Raw genomic sequence first — 18,262 nt, 5'->3', positions numbered from 1 at the left:
CATGGTACACTACCATTGCAATTCAGTCTCTCAGGAATGAACAGATTATTGACCGACAGCATCCCGGATATTGCTTGCGGTTTATAGGATAAATTTATATGAAATTTCAGCAACTATCTGAGGCGCAGTCGCCACTTGGAGTCGGAAGGCAGAATTATCGGTTCAACGTCTCTGCTTTCCACTTCGCCGATCAACGCCGAAGATTCGCAATGCGCCGATAATAATGCATCGAATTGCATTATAACGCCACGCGATATCCTTTCATTCGCTTGGCAAATAAGCAAAGGAATGGCGTATCTCGCCGATATTAAGGTGCAATAAAATTTTTTCAAAGTATTTAATAATTCAAAATATTTAACTTATTATTTTGAGAAATATTTAAATTATATATAATTGTTAATTATATAAAAGTCATAAAAGCCAATGTATAAAAATCATATATAAAAATCAATATTTAGAAGTTTCGGTCAAGTCAACAAGTTCATTCTACTTTGACTATATTTCTCCAGAGAGGAAAGTCGTGAAATGTCTTTCAACTCGGTTGAGTTACTACATAGCATTAATCAAAGTTTCCTCCGCACTGCAGTTGGTGCATCGGGATCTCGCGGCGAGGAATGTTTTGCTCGCAACTGGTAAGGTCTGCAAGATCTCGGACTTTGGTTTAACTCGCGATGTGTATGAGGACGATGCGTATTTAAAACGAAGCAAAGGACGAGGTAAGGATCATTCACTAATTAATATTCTCGAAATTCGCAGATATTCCTTCACATTTTGTTACTAAAATATCATTTTTAAGCAATAGCTAGTAACGTCTTAATCAACTTATTATTATATTATTATTCATTCTCTAGAAGAATACAAATATAAAATTTATCAATGTAATATACATACAAATAATACAATGACAATATTTTGTAATTCATTAAAAAAAAGAATAAACAAAGTGAAAACGTATTATAATTTGGCATTGAAAAGAAACAGTGTAATAGTGCAAGCCACAGGTAATATCAAATTTTAACCTGAAACTAACGACTCTAATTTAACCGCGACCGAGTGTAATCCGCTCGTAATTCACTCGGCGGATTCAAGCGAAAAACCTTTAATGACTCGCCCGACTCGTACTTCGCATTATCCAAGGTTTTACGATTGGTGCTCACAGTACCCGTGAAATGGATGGCGCCGGAATCCCTGGCCGACCACGTGTACACCAGCAAATCGGACGTTTGGAGCTTCGGTGTGCTCCTGTGGGAATTGGTCACATTAGGAGCCTCGCCGTACCCTGGAGTAGACGTTCATAATCTGTACAATCTGCTGAAGGCCGGCTACCGTATGGAGAAGCCGCCCAACTGCTCGCAACAATTGTAAGTGCTTAATATTAATCTCGCGTCATCTTTTCTAATTTACCTTAGCATTCTTATAAAAGAGAGACAAAGAGAAAGCGAAAAAAACTGTTTTTTAAATTATTTTGAAAATCTTATTTATTCTTTAGCTTGTCTTTTAAATGAAAATTAATTTCTACACTTGCCTACTTGTTTAACAATTTTTTTATAGACTTATTTTATGTGTATTTTTGTAAATTTAGTATTTTCTGAGCAAACTCTATATAATTAACTTGGCTAATTCATTTTTGTTAATTTTTTTAATTCAATTTTGTTGCTGAAACGAAACCTAGGACTACATGCGACATTACTCATATGATATTTATAACTGAAGGGAATTCGTCTGTAATTATTGTCAAAGGGAGTTCATAATTGTGGTAGCGTGACTTCATATTACATGTAAAACATTTATCAGCTTCATGAAGATTAGATGAAGGTACTGTGAAGATTCAACCTCAGTATATACCGTGTTATTATTAAATTAGTAATATACATGATATGATAAAAAGTGATAATTTGTACAGAAATAATTCACTTAAGTGTGATGCGTGCACAGTATTTTCAATTATCATTGTTAAAGCTGTGTTCCTGGAAAAGTTCCCCAACATGAAGTAAAGTAGGTTAACTTTTCTATAGTTCGTCGTAAAAATCTATTCTTTTTCGTCCAGGCGGAACATTAGTTTCCTATCTTTATAACTTCTAAAGAAAGACATTTCTTCGATGTTCAATTGCGTATAAGAGATATTTTTTCAGATATAAGCTAATGGTATCCTGTTGGCATCAAGAGCCTGGCATGCGACCGTCGTTCAAGGAACTTACTAGTCATTGGGAACGCATGCTAGCAGATGGTGTCGAATATCTCGACCTTAATCCAAGAACCGTCCATAATCAAGCCTACTTTGCATCCCTGCAAGCCTTGGATAGCGCGAGTGGTAAGCGAAATCAATAAATTGATTCGAAGTATTATCTACAATTTGCTATTATAAAAAGTAATCAATTATATTTAATAACTTATAAATTATCTTTAATAATTTAATTGTTGTCATTTATCGTTTATAAATTTGAATACACACATACGCATATATAGAAATAATTTGCAATTCCAAATTATTTCAAAATATTATTATTTTTCATAACTCAATTATCGCTAATTATTATTAATAATATTTAATCAATTTAAAATAATACGATCAGGAGGATTATGTCGGGATTTTTATTTCAATTCTTTAGGTTCTGAGAACGATCAGGTGGACAACGGGACTGCCACTATTTTGAAAACAAACACCGTCAACTATCTTGGTCGAATGTCTTCTGAGTCCGTTACTAAATGCGATAAGATAGATAAATTACAGGCGCTTTGGCATCCATCCGTAGCGTCTTTTCCGGAGGAAGCCATAAAGTCGCCGTATGTGAACGATCGACCAGCGAGCCTAAACACCAATCACTACGAGAGCCCGATAAAGTTGCGAAATATTAGTATGACCAGCAACAGCGAAAACGACTTGACAACATCTTCGAACGAACGTCCTCAATCTTACATCGATATGCAGGGAAAGAAATCGGCTGAAACAGAAGATCTTCTGGTATTTAGCAGTATGGATGATGACAAGAACGATAATAACGTGACGAATTGATCGACACATTATCATATTGTGTCGAATTTAAAACAAATACGAGACAAATGAGAAAATTTTAAAATGGGAAACATGGTGAATGAAAAAAGTTGAGATAGTCGATGATGAAATAATTGACAATTCCGAGTTGTGCAAGAGAGAAGAATATTTATTTAACGAAGAGGCGAGAGAGAAACATATGTACAAACGATTGGAGATCAATGTCATTCGCGTGAGATAAAAAACGTCATTTTCAGAAACGATGCATTGTGGAGAATATGAACGATGATACAATAAATATAAAAAGCTGAATGAAAATTTGCTAAAATCACAGTTATAACAACTTTATAAAGTTGAAGAAACTATGAGTTAAGAAATATCGCAGAAGGAGTTTTTGAAACGACTGAACGAAACGCTCTATCAAAAATTAAGAGCAAGTTATATATCATGCAAAGAACGTTTATTATACCAAATATAAATTAGTAACTAATTTGTTCTACCTTACGTACTTAAAGTCGTACGACTGTCCGTCAATCATCATTGATGAGGCTGCTTTTATTATTATCAATACTGCATTGTAATCATTCGTGCGATTTCTCGAAAAGATCGTCATGTTTTCAATCTTCAGTATTTAAAAATCTTTTATATATTGCAAGTGTGATGAGATTTGAGAATAGTTGCTCATTAAAAATATCAAATTTGTTTGCAATCTAAGAAATACTACGAGTGTCTTAAACTAAATTGTTTTTCAATTATTATTAACAATTGTAATTTTTAGTTATTACTTCAATGTTATTCAATTTCAAGTGGACTACACTTCAGTAGAAATTTAATTCGAGGTATAATTGCAAGAGATATTAATATTATAAGAAGTTGAAGATGGTCTTCCATCATATCTTTCTTAATAAATATCTGGTTGTGAAATTGTATGATGGGACACTATTCATGGCGCTAACTTAATTATCTGACTTGGAACTTAATCTTCACGCTTCCATTAAAACGAAATATTTTCTATTGCCGCACTAGCTTTTGTGGCTTTCGTGTGTTTAACACAAAGCAGCAAATCGCACGACGAAGTGATATAATCGAAGGGTAGAATTTTTACGATACATATGTGCTAGTTCCGATTGGCACAAACCGTATCCGTAATGTGCTTCGACGTACCTCAATGTAATGGATACAATGGACGAGAAAATCGTCCTTTTTATATTTATATATAAAACGCAACACATTCCACACGATTAGCCTAGTTATTTATCGTTTTTTTTACGGGTTCTATGACGATTGCGCATCATTTCGATTCCGTACTACTTTTTTTTTTATTTATTATTACTGTTAAATGACAACGATATCGAACATGCGCCTTACGAACCGGTTAACATTGTGCCATATTATTTTCTTGTGATGAATATATTACAAAATGTATAAAAGATGCTTCCAGACGGAGTAATCTTTATTACCTTTACCTGGTTTTCAATTGTAATATTTATTTTTTCTAACAGTAATCTTATTAAAAATAAGAAAAATTTGAAGAAAAGTGAAAAAAGTTAGTTAAAAAAAGATATCTAGAAAGACTAGGAGAAGTGATTTTTCATATTATCATTAAGTATTGTAAAAATTTTCTTTTAAGTTTAATATAATGTGACTTTAATATAAAAGATGGTATATAATGGATATAATAAAAAATTTTTTTACTAATTTATAATATAATTACATATAAAAAGATATGATTTGAATTTTAGGACGCAGAAACGGGATGGAAATTTTATTTGACATGCATTACAATAGGATTTTTTAATAAAAAATTATTCTTTATTTCAATCAATTATTCGCATAAAAAATCAAGCACTGCATAAAAAACGAACAGCTTACGAGTTAGTCTTATGTGTACAAAAAGAAAGAAAAGTCATCACAAGTTCAATTTATCAATGCGAAATTCACAGTCGTTACTCATAAAATTGAAGTCGGTCTTCTCTTCGTCAACCTCACCAAGTAAATTTAATTCATCAATATTTGTCGTGAAAGACTGAGGTATGACATCGTTCTCCGGCGCGTCGAGCTTACAAACCTCATTGGATCGATCGGTTTTATGACTGACAGTTTCTTCTTGTATGATGATTGGTGATAATAAACCGTCTAAAAAATTTAAATTAACTGTAAACGTATTCACATAATAATATCAATATACGATAATGAGGATAACTTTATCGAGTACAACAAATAAAAAAGTTTATAAAAATTTTCTTAGCAATATACCTTAATATAAAAATCAAATAAATATATACAAAAAGAAGAGATAGTAGCAAAATCTTTGTTATAATAATAAAATTGATTATTGACCACGACTCACCAGTCTCGTCAGTATTTTTCGTTGCAGTAGTTTCATCTTCAAATACTTTCAATGTGGCGTATTTAATGCTCTCCAATAGCTCCCTGTCCGATGCCGCAAGAAATCGTAGACAACCGATACCATGGATCATCTTCACAAGCTTCGTCAAATTCTCAGGTAAGCGGAATTTCTTAAAGACTCGCGCCTCCTCGGGTATATGATCTGGTTTGCAATACGGCAGATGGATCGCGTAATATCTCTTGTTTCTCTGCGGATAGTTTTCCTTCAGCAGACGCAACAGATGATTATCTACGTTTCGATAAATAATCGTTGTGTCGGATTTCATGGACGACATTGGCGGGGATGTCACAACTAGCACAATGTCCGCGATCTGAAATGCGGTATTGCACCACAGTCCTGGATCCTGTGTGTAATGTTACAAAATTATCTTTTCGAACTGGTTAATAAAATAAAATTAATTAATTTATTAAATATTTGAATCAAGCTCTCATAAATTTATTATAAAGTTACAATTTATTTTGAAAATTATTCAAATTATAAGTAGACTAATTTATTTCATTACTTACTTTGCTGGCAGTTTCTGTAATGTCGAACATATCTATCATAGCGTTGATGTGACAACATCTCAGATATTTTGTTAATTCCGCCATTACATTTACATGTGCCGGGTGCGTTGGAGAGTATACCAGCAAACAATTTGGTTTTGTCATTTTCTTTAAAACTATTTAAAATCCATGTAAAAAAAGGAGTAATTTATAAAAAAAAATGTTTTAAAAATTAAATTCTTACCTCTTTTTCTGTAAAATTTAAATGCATGACATAGTGCATACAATAAAACAGGTGGTACCCATATTAAACTGATTATCATAATCAGCAATCGATGGGACGCATGTTCTGAGAAATGTGATTTAAAACGATGTAAGCAAGTCGTTAAAATTTCAAGATAATAAAAGATTTTTCTTGCGGATCTTTACTTAGGTATAGGTACGGCGATGTGCTGTTCGCGCATCCATATTCATCACACTGTGGATGTAACGTCGCAACTTTGATGTAATATACGCCGTCGGGTGCCGAGAAATTAAACCGTAAGTGTTCACCAGTTTTCTTTGTGGATAAAATTGCGCTGCGGACCGTTGATTGCGTATCATTATTGATTAACCACACTTTGTATTCCGTCACATTGTATCTCGACGGAAGCGGTTGTATGTACAAAGCTAGATTCGGTGAATCCGATAAGTCTATATATATAAAAGGCCTAAACAATTCGATTTCGATGCCATCCTCTGGAAGATTCACATAAATATAAATGTAAAAAAATATATATAAGAATTTATGATTAAATGTGATAAAGAGCCGTGAAAAAAAGACCCACCGATAAAATTATTTTGCGGCACATAAAAAATATATTGTTTACTGTATATATACTTTTCCTCGATCGCGAAATACTCGAAGCGATATGGGGATCCTTCGTACGTAGCATCGGAAAACGGACATGACACGTGCAGGTCTCTAGGTACGGGATAAGTGTCATCACCATACAATTGCACGTGTCTACACGCGTTCTCATTCTCGTAGATGATATTTTGATAACGCGTAACTAATCCTGTTTTACAAATAAATCTTTAATATAAAACGTAGTATCGGCTTATATATTTAATTTATTTGTAATTAATTATTTGTTTTTAACTTAAATATTAAATATTTCAGTAGGGTAATTGTAATATCTTCTTACTATGAAAATTGATATTTGAGATTGATAAATTAAATGCGGTCGCCTTTTGGACTTTGTCAAAGTATTGCACGTACGCATTTAACGTGAAGATTGCGATATTAGGTCGTAATCTCGTGTAACCATCAAATTTTAACTTTGCACATTCTAAAAAATCATACAATAACGGATAAATTTAATTCATGAATAAATCTTTGTCAGTTTATCATTTCCTACCTTTCCCCCTTTGTACTGGCGTCAGTACACATTGGAAACCTGGTATTGGCTCTAGATGAGTCTAAAAGAATAAAAAAAATTATAGATATTTGATAATTATTATAGATATAAAAATATTTGTCTATGTATATATAAGATTGATAATCAATTCAAGGTAGAAGATGATTATGTCAATTAAATAAAAATCAAAGATAAATTTTTATTTTAAATCTTATCAGATGCTTATATAATGGAAAAGTAGTGTTTACTTATCTTTGTACAATCACATACATAAATGAGCAGTTCGTATCAACATTAATCATATTTCTATGAATAATCCATCGTGCGTAAGCATAATAGTATTAGTCATATCATTTTGCATAATTTACATGTTGTTTTAAGAATAATATTCTCTCTGATAATACTAAAAATTACACTAAGGTACTACCGATTTTACCAACGTCGGTTAACTTTAATCTTGATTTATATCTTTGTTTCTTTCCGATAAGTTTAAGAGAAAGAGATGGAAACATAATTAAAACCATGGTTAAAATTAACCGTTATTGGTGAAATCGGCCCTAAACAATAATTTTAAGTTAAATGGTACAAAAGATTGTATTCACGATCTAACTTTCATTTTAGGATTAATATTTCATCAACAAATCGACGTGTAAAAAAGAGCGCGCAAGACCTTGTATGTATACCATGTGACATTACTGATGATTTAAAATTTAAAATCTATACATGTGTATGTGTTGTGTGTGTGTATGTGTGTGTGTGTGTGTGCGCGCGTATGTGTATGTATATGGGTGTGTTTCTATTGTGTTGTGCGTGTGATTAATAGAATATAATACTTACCAAATTTTGACAGTAGTCTGGATAACAATATGACGTCACGACGCGTTCAGTCAAAAAACACAGAACAATCACGAAGAAAAAGAAGTTGCGAATTATCACGTCCATTTTTAGGTTACCTGTTTTTTGGTAATACTTAGTGTTTGGTAGACAATATGTATCATCGACCTCAACATATCAACTGCTTTAAAATTTGACAACGACTCCGATTTTCATGTATCAATGTCACTTTGTATTCCGATATACATCCTCCACCGTGGATATAAACAACGCAAAATATGTGCACGACACGAAACGGCGTCGACAAATATTTCTATCTATCAGACGTGAGACGTGAGATCAAACCAACTACGTGTTAACGCAACGAACACTCTGCTGGAAATGACAGGTACTGCTTACATGACTTGGAGTCGACAAAAGCGATCTCTACAAAGTAAGTCATCAATGATTCACAAGTCTTTACACCAATTAGGCCCAATTGCATCAACATTATTTTGGATTTAAGCGAGACTTAAATATATGTCTATCTTTATTTTTCTTTCTAAATGAATAAAGAGAGACATATATTTAAGTCTCGTTTAAAGCCAAAATAATGTTGATACAATCAGGCCTTAGTGAGCAACAAAATTACTCATAAATTACATTGATTAAAAGAAGAAAAACAAGAGAGAAAACCTATATCATTTATATATCATTTTATATTATCTTTTTCTCAATGTTAAAATATATTTTTAAATTATAATGCAAATGTAACGCATACTTGCAAAACATAAATGTAAAAATTTAATTAATGAAAAAAAAGATATATTTCCTGAAATTTTGATAAGATAAAAGACAAAGATATAATATTATTGATAATTTAATAATTATAGAAATTAAATATATGAGATATAATTGTGGAATAAGAAGAAAGATAAAAGAATTATTTTTTATTTTATAATTAACTTTCATTTTTTTAAATTCTGCAGAAAATAATATATAATGTTAAAAGAAAAGATAAAGTTTAATGCCTGTTAAGGGAAAGGATCATTTAAGTAACAAAATTATTACGCGCGTTGGAACATAAAAGGTAGTAGTGATTTATGTTTATCTTCACAATTGGTTGATTTCATCAGATCTTAGATAAGATTTATTGTTAATTGTGCCACTAGAAAGAATAGCTTATAATTATAACATATGTTGCAATCTTAAATGACTACCTACATTTTTACAAACAATTACATCAAACATTTCAGTTTTTCGACGAATTTGATTAATCATAATTAAAAATTCTGCTACGTTAATCTTATTTTATCTTTAACATTAAAATGTCCTGAATAATCTATATATATATATATATATATATATATATATATATATATATATAATTAAGATTACATGTTTTACTTTTTTCAAAATGTACTCTTTTATTTTTTAGTTAAAGCGTTTTCTATTTAAAGTTTAATTATGCTGATCTTGTTAATTCAAAATATATATAGAACTGTGAATAAGTTTATCCAAATCATTTTGCTATTATAAAAATTTCAGAACATTAAATATACACCGTCTCCTTATCTAACATACTTTCGTCTAATCACTGACATTGAGTTGTGTCTTGGTAAGAGGTAAATACGATTAAAAGTTCTTTGCACTCAGTAACACATTCTTCGTGCGGACGTGATATTGTCTATGTAGCGAATTCATAATCAATTTGTAACTGCACGCACCAGATAATTTTGTAGTTTTGCACGATATCTTATAGACGTGACACGCTATGAAAAAAATTTCTTGAAAGAAAAAAGATCGCAACTCAGCAATATAGATATTATACAAATGTATATGTTTAAAAGATATTTAAAAAGCTCTTAAGATGATGCGTTCATTAGTGAAAGGGAAAATACTCTCTGTTGGAAAGAGAAAGGCTTTCTTTCTTATCAAAATAAATCAACAAAGAGAGTAAACATACCATAATCTAAAAATCATGGTGTTAATAAGCTTAATACAAACAAAATGAAAAATGTCAAAGATTTATCTTGCTGATAACGGTCGATCGCATTAAGATAGAGATACATCGATTGCATTAAGCAATTCTGACCAACTTAATTGACGATAGGATCGAAATGCTTCTGTAAACCCTGCCAGCATTCATAGTAGCTGTCGTCCAACTTGTTGCAGAATTTATTGGCCCATTCCGTCACGGCCATGCTATACGAGCTCTCGAACATAAATGCCTGCGTACCGTCGCCGATCCGTTCCGGTACCAGATCATTTTTGGTCGCGGCCTCGAAGCATTGCTTATCAGGACCGTGTGGAGTCATAACAGAGTGTAATGATGCGCCACCAGCTGAGAAACCGTTCTCCTTCGCTTCATAACGACCCTTTATCAGCCCCATAAATTCGCTCATGCAATTTCCTAAGAATAAAACAGCAAAGATTTTGCTAAAAGTCTATGTTTCTTAATTTATATAAGTTGTGTAATAATAAATTTAATGTATACATATAAAGAAATTATTGTCATAAAACAAATTAATTAAAAAAATAGTGATAAATAATAGTAAGTAGAAAATATTCATTAACATTATTTTTAATTATAGAGCAAAGGGCTAATTGTATTTTATTTCTAATTTTATTAAATTAAAAACTGGCTGTAAATGTGTGTATTCCTTTTTTACAAGTACATATGTATATATTTTCTTAGTTGTGAAAAAATCAGATTAAATAAGAATAATAAATGCCATGAATAATATTTGATAAGCAGTATCATATATTAATGATAAATAATTCTATCTAAAATAAGACTGAAAAAATAAAGTAAAAAAAATAAGCATTACATATGTTACTTCTTATAAACATAAATTATTTCAACTAATGACATTTAAAAAAAAACCATTACCAAATCAATTGCTAAACTATGTAAATTAATTTTCAAAATATAGCGGAACCTTTCAATTTAAACTTCACGTCACTAATAAAATTCTTCCTTATTAAATAACGATTTCATGCATAAATTTAATTTCATAAATGTTTGACAGATAATCTCGTAAAATCTGTTTATTAACATATATCGAATAAATCATTTAAATCGTGAATTGACTCGTTATCGTTGATTTTTCATCATTGATTCGTATCATTGAAAAACCGGCATGCGAGACGAGCGCATATTGCGCGTCATGATGATTTGCGATCGTACAACGAGACGCACTGGTAGGATCTGCAATGGAAATTCCACACATTTTGCATATTATCGCTCTCCACGCGCTGCCGACTTATTCATTAACGTGGAGAATGGCCCGCATTGAAAACGCGCTGCTACACTGGTTATCAAATCTCGGAGAAAGTAGCGAGCTACTACTCTTGCTGATGTTCGCCTGTATTTTGAAATATGTATTATGCGTTTCATATTGCATAGTTTCGTATTAGAAAAGTAAAAAATCATATTTTACATATCTTTTAATATGTAAAATAACACGTCAAAAAATATTTAATTTTCACTATTCTAAGAAAAAAGAAAAAAGTAAAGTTATTTTAAAGAAGCAAGCAAATAATTATAATTACTAGTTTAAAATGTCATTGAAATATTTCACGGAATAATTCAACAATAATTTTAATCAACAAAAATTTTTTTCTGTGAATATGTGTTTTAATATTTTGAGTAAAAAAGTTTAATATGAATTTTTTCTTGACATTATTTTTACTTTTTACTTGATTTCTTAAAATAATTCTTCCCTTTTTTCTTTTTCCTAGAGTAATGGAATTGATCACATTTTTTTATAAAATGTATATTATATTAAATTATCTATACTGACTATAATGATGATTATTTGTCAATATATTAATATTTCATAAAAAGTAAGTAATTTCCAAAGTCATCTTTTCTTAATAATTTTTTACCGATTTCACGATAATTATTTTATCGAATAAATATACATACATTTTTTTAATAATGAGTACATATTTACATGTTCGATATTCGATGAAAAATAATAATTACTTTCTCCGTAAGCAAAGAATTCGTCGTTGTTTTAATAAGATCTTCGATATAATTATTTATTAATTTTACGATCAGAAAATACCATCACGCGTTTAGTTTATATCATTACAGTTATCTCAATCAATCCTATAATTTCGCGTGTAATTTCTGTACAACGGAACGGACGTTCTCGAAGTTCTGATAATGATCGCTTCTTGTAGTTTTCAATTACTTAACCCGTAAGGATGCATTCTCGTCAATAAGCATTATGCCTATGCGTCTTTCTCTTTGCAAAAAACTTTCTCAACAAGAACGCAATAATACAGCAAAGCAACAGCAACGATAACGACAAGGACGAGTGCGACATCAAACGAAAGTGGCCCGTTCCGTCTTGTAATCGATCGGATCGTGATAGAAAATCAGTGAAGCGACCTATCAAAGAAAGAGACATTGTGCGATCAGGAAAAATTTCGAGTTTTCTCTGTGCCAACTCGCTTGCACAATTTTCAGGAGCGCTCTTCCGGAACGAAGACGCCACTGAGTTGAGTTCGGCGAAATACTCGCTTCAACTCTTACCACGTGTTCAATTCCTGACATCAAAGCAGAGGATCTTGCAATTTTAATATACTGTATTCAATAAATATGTTACAGACGTATGAATCTGTTCAAGTATCATATAATTACAAATTATCAAGTAATAAAAAAATCCAAAAGAAATAAACAAAAAAAAGGATTTAAAAAAGACTCAAATATCTATCATAAGACATCTTTTGATGTCTTATATTCATTCAAAACCACTTGTCAAACTTATATTTTTTTTGTTTAAATGAGATATTAGAAATACTTGTGACATTTACGCCGTAAAAATAGTGTTTTAATAATTTTGCCAGATATTGCTGGCACTTTCTGTGATTTCTTTTACATATTTAATTCGTATAAAAAGAAATTATAAAAGCCACGTGCCGGGCTTTCTCAGGTATTCAGCCTCATTTTTAGCATCGACACGTGTACGCGAGCGCAAAAAAATATATTATTGTCTACTTACGATGATAATAAGGGGGTCGGAAAGTGTGCTCTTGCACGGACCATCGGGGTGGAAAGATCACAAAGTCAGCTGCGGCGATTCCAGGCTTGTTAGTGGGACACGTCAGCACAGTAAAAATGGACGGATCCTGCGAAATAAATTATTCATTTTGAGAGTTTCATGATCAGTCATCGAAAGATACATCAAAAATTTATTTACTATACATATATATATTTATATTATATACGTAACATTAAACACACAAATTTGAATTTTGTATTGGAAAGGATTAAAGAAAAGATAAAGAGAAAAGAAATTTACATCGATGCAGATAATATTCAATTACTAGCACTCTTCCTGTATTGTATGCATAAAAACATTAGCTAATACATATATGAGAAATTTTACACGCGTAGAAATTTCTTTTCAGATCTCAGAACTTTCTTGGGTATCTACGAAGAGATCTACTCACGCAATGGTCAAAGGAGACCGAGTTGATGACCATAAACCTATCAAGATCATATTTGTAAGGTACGTAATTGCCATGCCATGCGACGACGTCGAAGGGACTGTGACCTTGATCAGCCATAAACAGCTTTCCCTGATATTTGCATACCATCTCGTAATCGATCTCACGATCCTCGTACCAAGCTACCGGCGTCTGAAAGTCTCTCGGACTCGCCAGGCCATTCGCTCCTACGCATTCAGCCCCGCTTATTAACTTGCTCATTAAAGAAACATTGATTTATCGAGTTTTCGATCAAAGAAATTTAATTCTTGAACAATGTGATGTATAAATCGCACGTCATGTTATTTTTCACCGACTTCTATTGCGAGAATGAAACGACAAAGAATTTAATAGTCTAATATTGAGAATTATTAATTTGGATTAATTTTTTAAAGCTTCTAAAAATGTGAAGGTAACTGCTACTTCTACGCGTGATCGTTCGAATCGATTACCTATCGGCCCCAATTCCGGCAGCTGAAAGTGATTGTCGAAGACCTCGAGAATATATCCCCTGGATGGACCGAAAACAGCCACGGAGAATCGCATTCCCTGTTGAATGACGCATATCTCATTCGGCTCGCATCGCATCTTTCCGAACTCGGTAATGATCTGCAGAGCGCCCAATTGCGGCACTGCAATCACACAATCAGAATTTCCTTTTAATATATATTATTTTTCTTTTTTTAGGGAAAACAAATCGTCTTTCTACTATTGCCTACCGATCAGAAAATCACCGTCAGCGTTATAAAAAGCTCTGTCTTTCATAGACGAATTGCACAAATACACATGTATCGCGATGCCCTGACGCATTTTAGGATCGCCGGCACCGCACAGAGTGTGAAGCCCTTCGATAAAATCGACTTCAGGATCTCGTCGACTCGGGACGTCGAAAGTCTTCCATCTTAACTGAAACGTGAGTTTAGCTCTCGAGAAAATTGTTTTTTTACTTCGTTTTTTCTTTTTTTTTTTATTTAAAAAATTTGATTCCAAAATTGAGAAAATTGGATTTAGATTAATTGTCTAGTTAAATCATTACGATAAACTCTTGAATTCGATATCACGAAAATTTACCTGATTGGGATTCGGATATGTCTTGTTCCAGTCGTCCATTACGTAAGATTCGATACCATAGGCTCGAGTGAAGGGCTTGAACGGTTTATGAACGACAGATGGTTTTATCCGATAGAGCCACGATCTTTTATTTTGATTTCGTGGGACTAAGAAATAAAAATAATAGTGCTTTCGAAAATGATATTACGTAATAAAATATTAAATTAGCGATAAATGGAAAATTATTTAAACAACTAATTCAGAATTGCAATGATATTGCCACAAGATAGTGATGTGTGATCTTCACTATGCTTCACTTATCAAAGTGATAAGAGTGACATATGTAAGTTAAAGAATTACGATAAGGATGTAATCATTCGAAATTAAATTTATCTTTCTCTAACCAAGACAATACTTTTCATTTATTTTACTATTTCAGTTTTATAAAACGACACATTTTTAACTTCAGTTAATAAATTTTTTAATTTTAAAACACACTAATTTACTAAACTTTAATTTCAGATTTTATGATAATCATGACAAGCTGAAAATATCGAATGTATAATCAAGTACGAAATACATAGATATTTTTTAAAACACATTGCTTCAAGAATGTCAAAAAAATTATACGGACAAAACACGCGATCTTTCTCACCGGTGAATGCTGTTCCCGACAATTGTTCCGCATAAAGATTGTATGGACATTTCTGCGGATTATTCTGCCCAACGGGAAGTGCCCCTGGACAGCGCGCATCCTCGCTGGAGAACTCGCAGCCGAAACCCGTAAGATACTAAAACATATATCACCTCTCGATAAAACGTCTTACTATTTTTTCTTATTAAATTAGTACACTAGTTTTCACTACATCAATAATTTTCATTTTTTAATTTTTGCAAATTTGTCTATATTGTGTTCAAATAATTGTGTATGCTTTTGTACGCTTATTTAATATAGAATGCTATTTTTAATTATAAAACTATATCATGTTACAAATTTTAGACGATTTGCAAAATACTTATTTATAGATTATTTTTCAATTATTATTTTCACAATAGCAAGACAATAATGTTTATGACAAGAATAAACTACAAATTAAATTTTTCGAAAAAATTGCAGAATCGATATTGAAATCAATAGCTTCGCTACCTTAAGTTCGTCCTTCATGACGTCAGCAACAAAATTATTTTCTCTGGGGGCACGACGTCTCTTTCGTTACCGCGAAATACGGAGATTTCCGCGGCACTCCTCCGTTTTATATAAACGCCGTCGTCCTTAGACGACGCAATGACGACGAAATCAATGTTATGCAGCAAACATGTTTATCTGCTCATGGACCAATCAGACGCAACTATCCGTGTAGGCACGACTACGTTAACAGGCACGGCCGTCTCTGATAACCAGTCGAAGAGTCAGAAATTCCACATTACGCCATGGAATTTATTGTCGAGCCTCTCGCGGCCTAGACGAGCCCCTCGCAACAAGATAGTTCATCGGTTTATTAATCATCAAATGATTTTATCGACTCGTGTGACTTGAATATTCAAATTAGTCTCTAACATCGCTAGTTATTTTTCATAGAATTATGTAAAAGATGTAAATCTTCGTTTTATTATAATATTTAAAATTCAATCTCAGGAAATTGTTTAGACAAAAGTCAATAATTTTCACAGTTTTTAGCACTGATGATATAAAACATGTTTGTTGTATATTTTTATTATGTATTTTTCTGAATTATATATATCTTTAATTTTATATGACTCAATAGTAATTATCAATTCACAATAAATTTCAATTATGTAATCAAATCTGCATAAAAAGTCACATATGATCGTTGTAAACAAGATTTAATTCAAAAATCTTCAAAAATTTTTTTTCAATATTTCTCACACATACACAAAAATTCTTCTAGAAACAAAAAATTATAATATTAAAATTTTCCTTTGTCTCAAATATATCTAAATATGATGTATAAATATTTATATATAATATATGATGAGATAACATATCACTTTTCTTAAAACAAAAATAATATATAAATGCCTCGCATAAATTTTTCTTGTAATTATACGTCTATTGCATACTGATTTCAGATATGCTTAATTTTCATCATGTTTATTAAAAACATTCTCGTATCTTCAAGAAAGATTTATGGGCAAAATAGAAGTGTACAACTTTCAAAGTATCACAGTCTCATATTGATTGCTTAACGTCATTTCAAAATTTACAAACTCGTCTTGTTTGTTATGCTTAATTTCATATCAAAGTACGCATGCTTGCGTTTTACAGTATATTTGTACAATATAAGTTCTATTATTATTTCTATAATTATAATATTCTTTAATGAATATTTTTTTAGAGCAAATGAGTTATAGTGTCAATAGCAATAATCTTTCCAAATTTATATATTTCTTTCAAATAACATATTTTAAATTTACGATTTATTATCAATTAATCTAATGCAACAAGTAAATATTTTTTACACAATTTAATAATTTATAATATAACGTTACATTATCATACTACATCAATTATATATAAACAATCTAAGAACAAAGAATAATTTAGATTATATAGAGTAATGAAAAAAAAACATATTTATAATGTTCGATCTTTTTATTATACAATAATATGCTTTATCTTACAGATTCGTACAGATAACAATGCAAAGTTTAATAAAAAAATCTCAGAAATTCTTTTATCTTTATTTTGATAAGAACAATAATACATCCGTTCTATTTTCGTCGAACTAGATTGATCATCTTGCAGTCCCGGAAATATCTAAATCCGCAGTATCGCATACTTCTATAAAAGCGCGCTCATCAGAAAATTTTACAAATTTATCTAATCGTTTTCACCTTGATGATTACTTATCGGTTCTCGCGGAAAGTTTGTTGACCGCGAGAAAGTTTCGCGTCACGCCGAACGAGTACGCCTCTTCGTATCTTAAGTGTAATTACACGCGAGTTTCCATCAATCATGATTACAACAAAGAGGTTTATTTCACCGTGAGTCAAATAAAGAAACAGTCGCAAAAGAGATCATTTTAATTTTAGAATTCGCTGACTGATGTTTATTGACAATCTCATAATACTTTTTATAACTGTTGAGAAAAAAGGGGTAATAATATATGTATGTATTATAATAATTATTATATAAATAAATAAGATTTGCCTATTTTTTTAAATGTTACGTTTAAAGTTATTAAAATATACTCTTTCATATATATTGCAGTATAAAAGATTTTATTTATACGCGATAGTCAAATAATTTTCTATCATTTTATATAAAATTATATTTGCATTAATTGATAATTGATAACATTCAGTTGTAGTAATAAAGTCTAAGATTTAAGCTCACTCAAATAGCAGCGATTGCAATGCAGAAAATAACGCTCGCCATAAAAAGGCATTTATTTATAATTGTGCTCCATATTCTCGAACTTTCACCGCGAGAGGGATTAGTTATTTACTGATGACACATAATGATGAGCCAATCACGTTCACTTGCAAAAGTTTATAGTTTTTACGGTACGAACAGGATCATACCAACGAAACGCTTTTAAGTATCGGTCACGATATAAGCGAGTGATTGGAAATTGCAACAGGTTTA

The 18,262-nt window shown here is 31.4% G+C and overlaps 3 protein-coding genes across 4 annotated transcripts in view; 1 reads left to right on the top strand and 2 right to left on the bottom strand.

Annotated features, from left to right (window-relative positions):
• Window positions 1-4,426, top strand: part of Ret (protein kinase receptor Ret oncogene) — a 57,785-nt gene extending 53,359 nt beyond the window's left edge. For both annotated transcript variants that reach the window (XM_072909345.1, XM_072909346.1), the window contains exons 16-20: window positions 111-312; window positions 587-716; window positions 1,160-1,361; window positions 2,133-2,311; window positions 2,610-4,426. In XM_072909345.1, coding sequence (XP_072765446.1) covers window positions 111-312; window positions 587-716; window positions 1,160-1,361; window positions 2,133-2,311; window positions 2,610-3,013 — 1,117 coding nt within the window. In that variant the 3' untranslated portion in view covers window positions 3,014-4,426. The remainder of the gene's footprint in view (window positions 1-110; window positions 313-586; window positions 717-1,159; window positions 1,362-2,132; window positions 2,312-2,609) is intronic.
• A 356-nt stretch (window positions 4,427-4,782) lies between these two features.
• On the bottom strand, window positions 4,783-8,483 carry LOC140675179 (uncharacterized). The gene is made up of 9 exons (XM_072909347.1): window positions 8,125-8,483; window positions 7,288-7,348; window positions 7,075-7,218; window positions 6,715-6,945; window positions 6,317-6,625; window positions 6,132-6,236; window positions 5,909-6,063; window positions 5,343-5,745; window positions 4,783-5,128 (listed from the first exon to the last, which is right to left on the bottom strand). The coding sequence occupies exons 1-9, from the start codon at window positions 8,227-8,229 to the stop codon at window positions 4,902-4,904; spliced, it is 1,740 nt and encodes a 579-aa protein (XP_072765448.1). The 5' UTR covers window positions 8,230-8,483; the 3' UTR covers window positions 4,783-4,901.
• A 740-nt stretch (window positions 8,484-9,223) lies between these two features.
• On the bottom strand, window positions 9,224-15,952 carry Hgo (homogentisate 1,2-dioxygenase). The gene is made up of 8 exons (XM_072909351.1): window positions 15,800-15,952; window positions 15,308-15,443; window positions 14,674-14,819; window positions 14,322-14,508; window positions 14,055-14,234; window positions 13,567-13,790; window positions 13,116-13,242; window positions 9,224-10,513 (listed from the first exon to the last, which is right to left on the bottom strand). Exons 1-8 carry the CDS (start codon window positions 15,815-15,817, stop codon window positions 10,200-10,202), a joined length of 1,332 nt encoding a protein of 443 aa, XP_072765452.1. The 5' UTR covers window positions 15,818-15,952; the 3' UTR covers window positions 9,224-10,199.
• Window positions 15,953-18,262: the final 2,310 nt, after the last annotated feature.

This window comes from Anoplolepis gracilipes, chromosome 17 (assembly GCF_047496725.1).
Source record: "Anoplolepis gracilipes chromosome 17, ASM4749672v1, whole genome shotgun sequence".
Lineage (NCBI taxonomy): Eukaryota > Metazoa > Arthropoda > Insecta > Hymenoptera > Formicidae > Anoplolepis > Anoplolepis gracilipes.
This window is presented reverse-complemented; position numbering and strand designations above follow the sequence as displayed.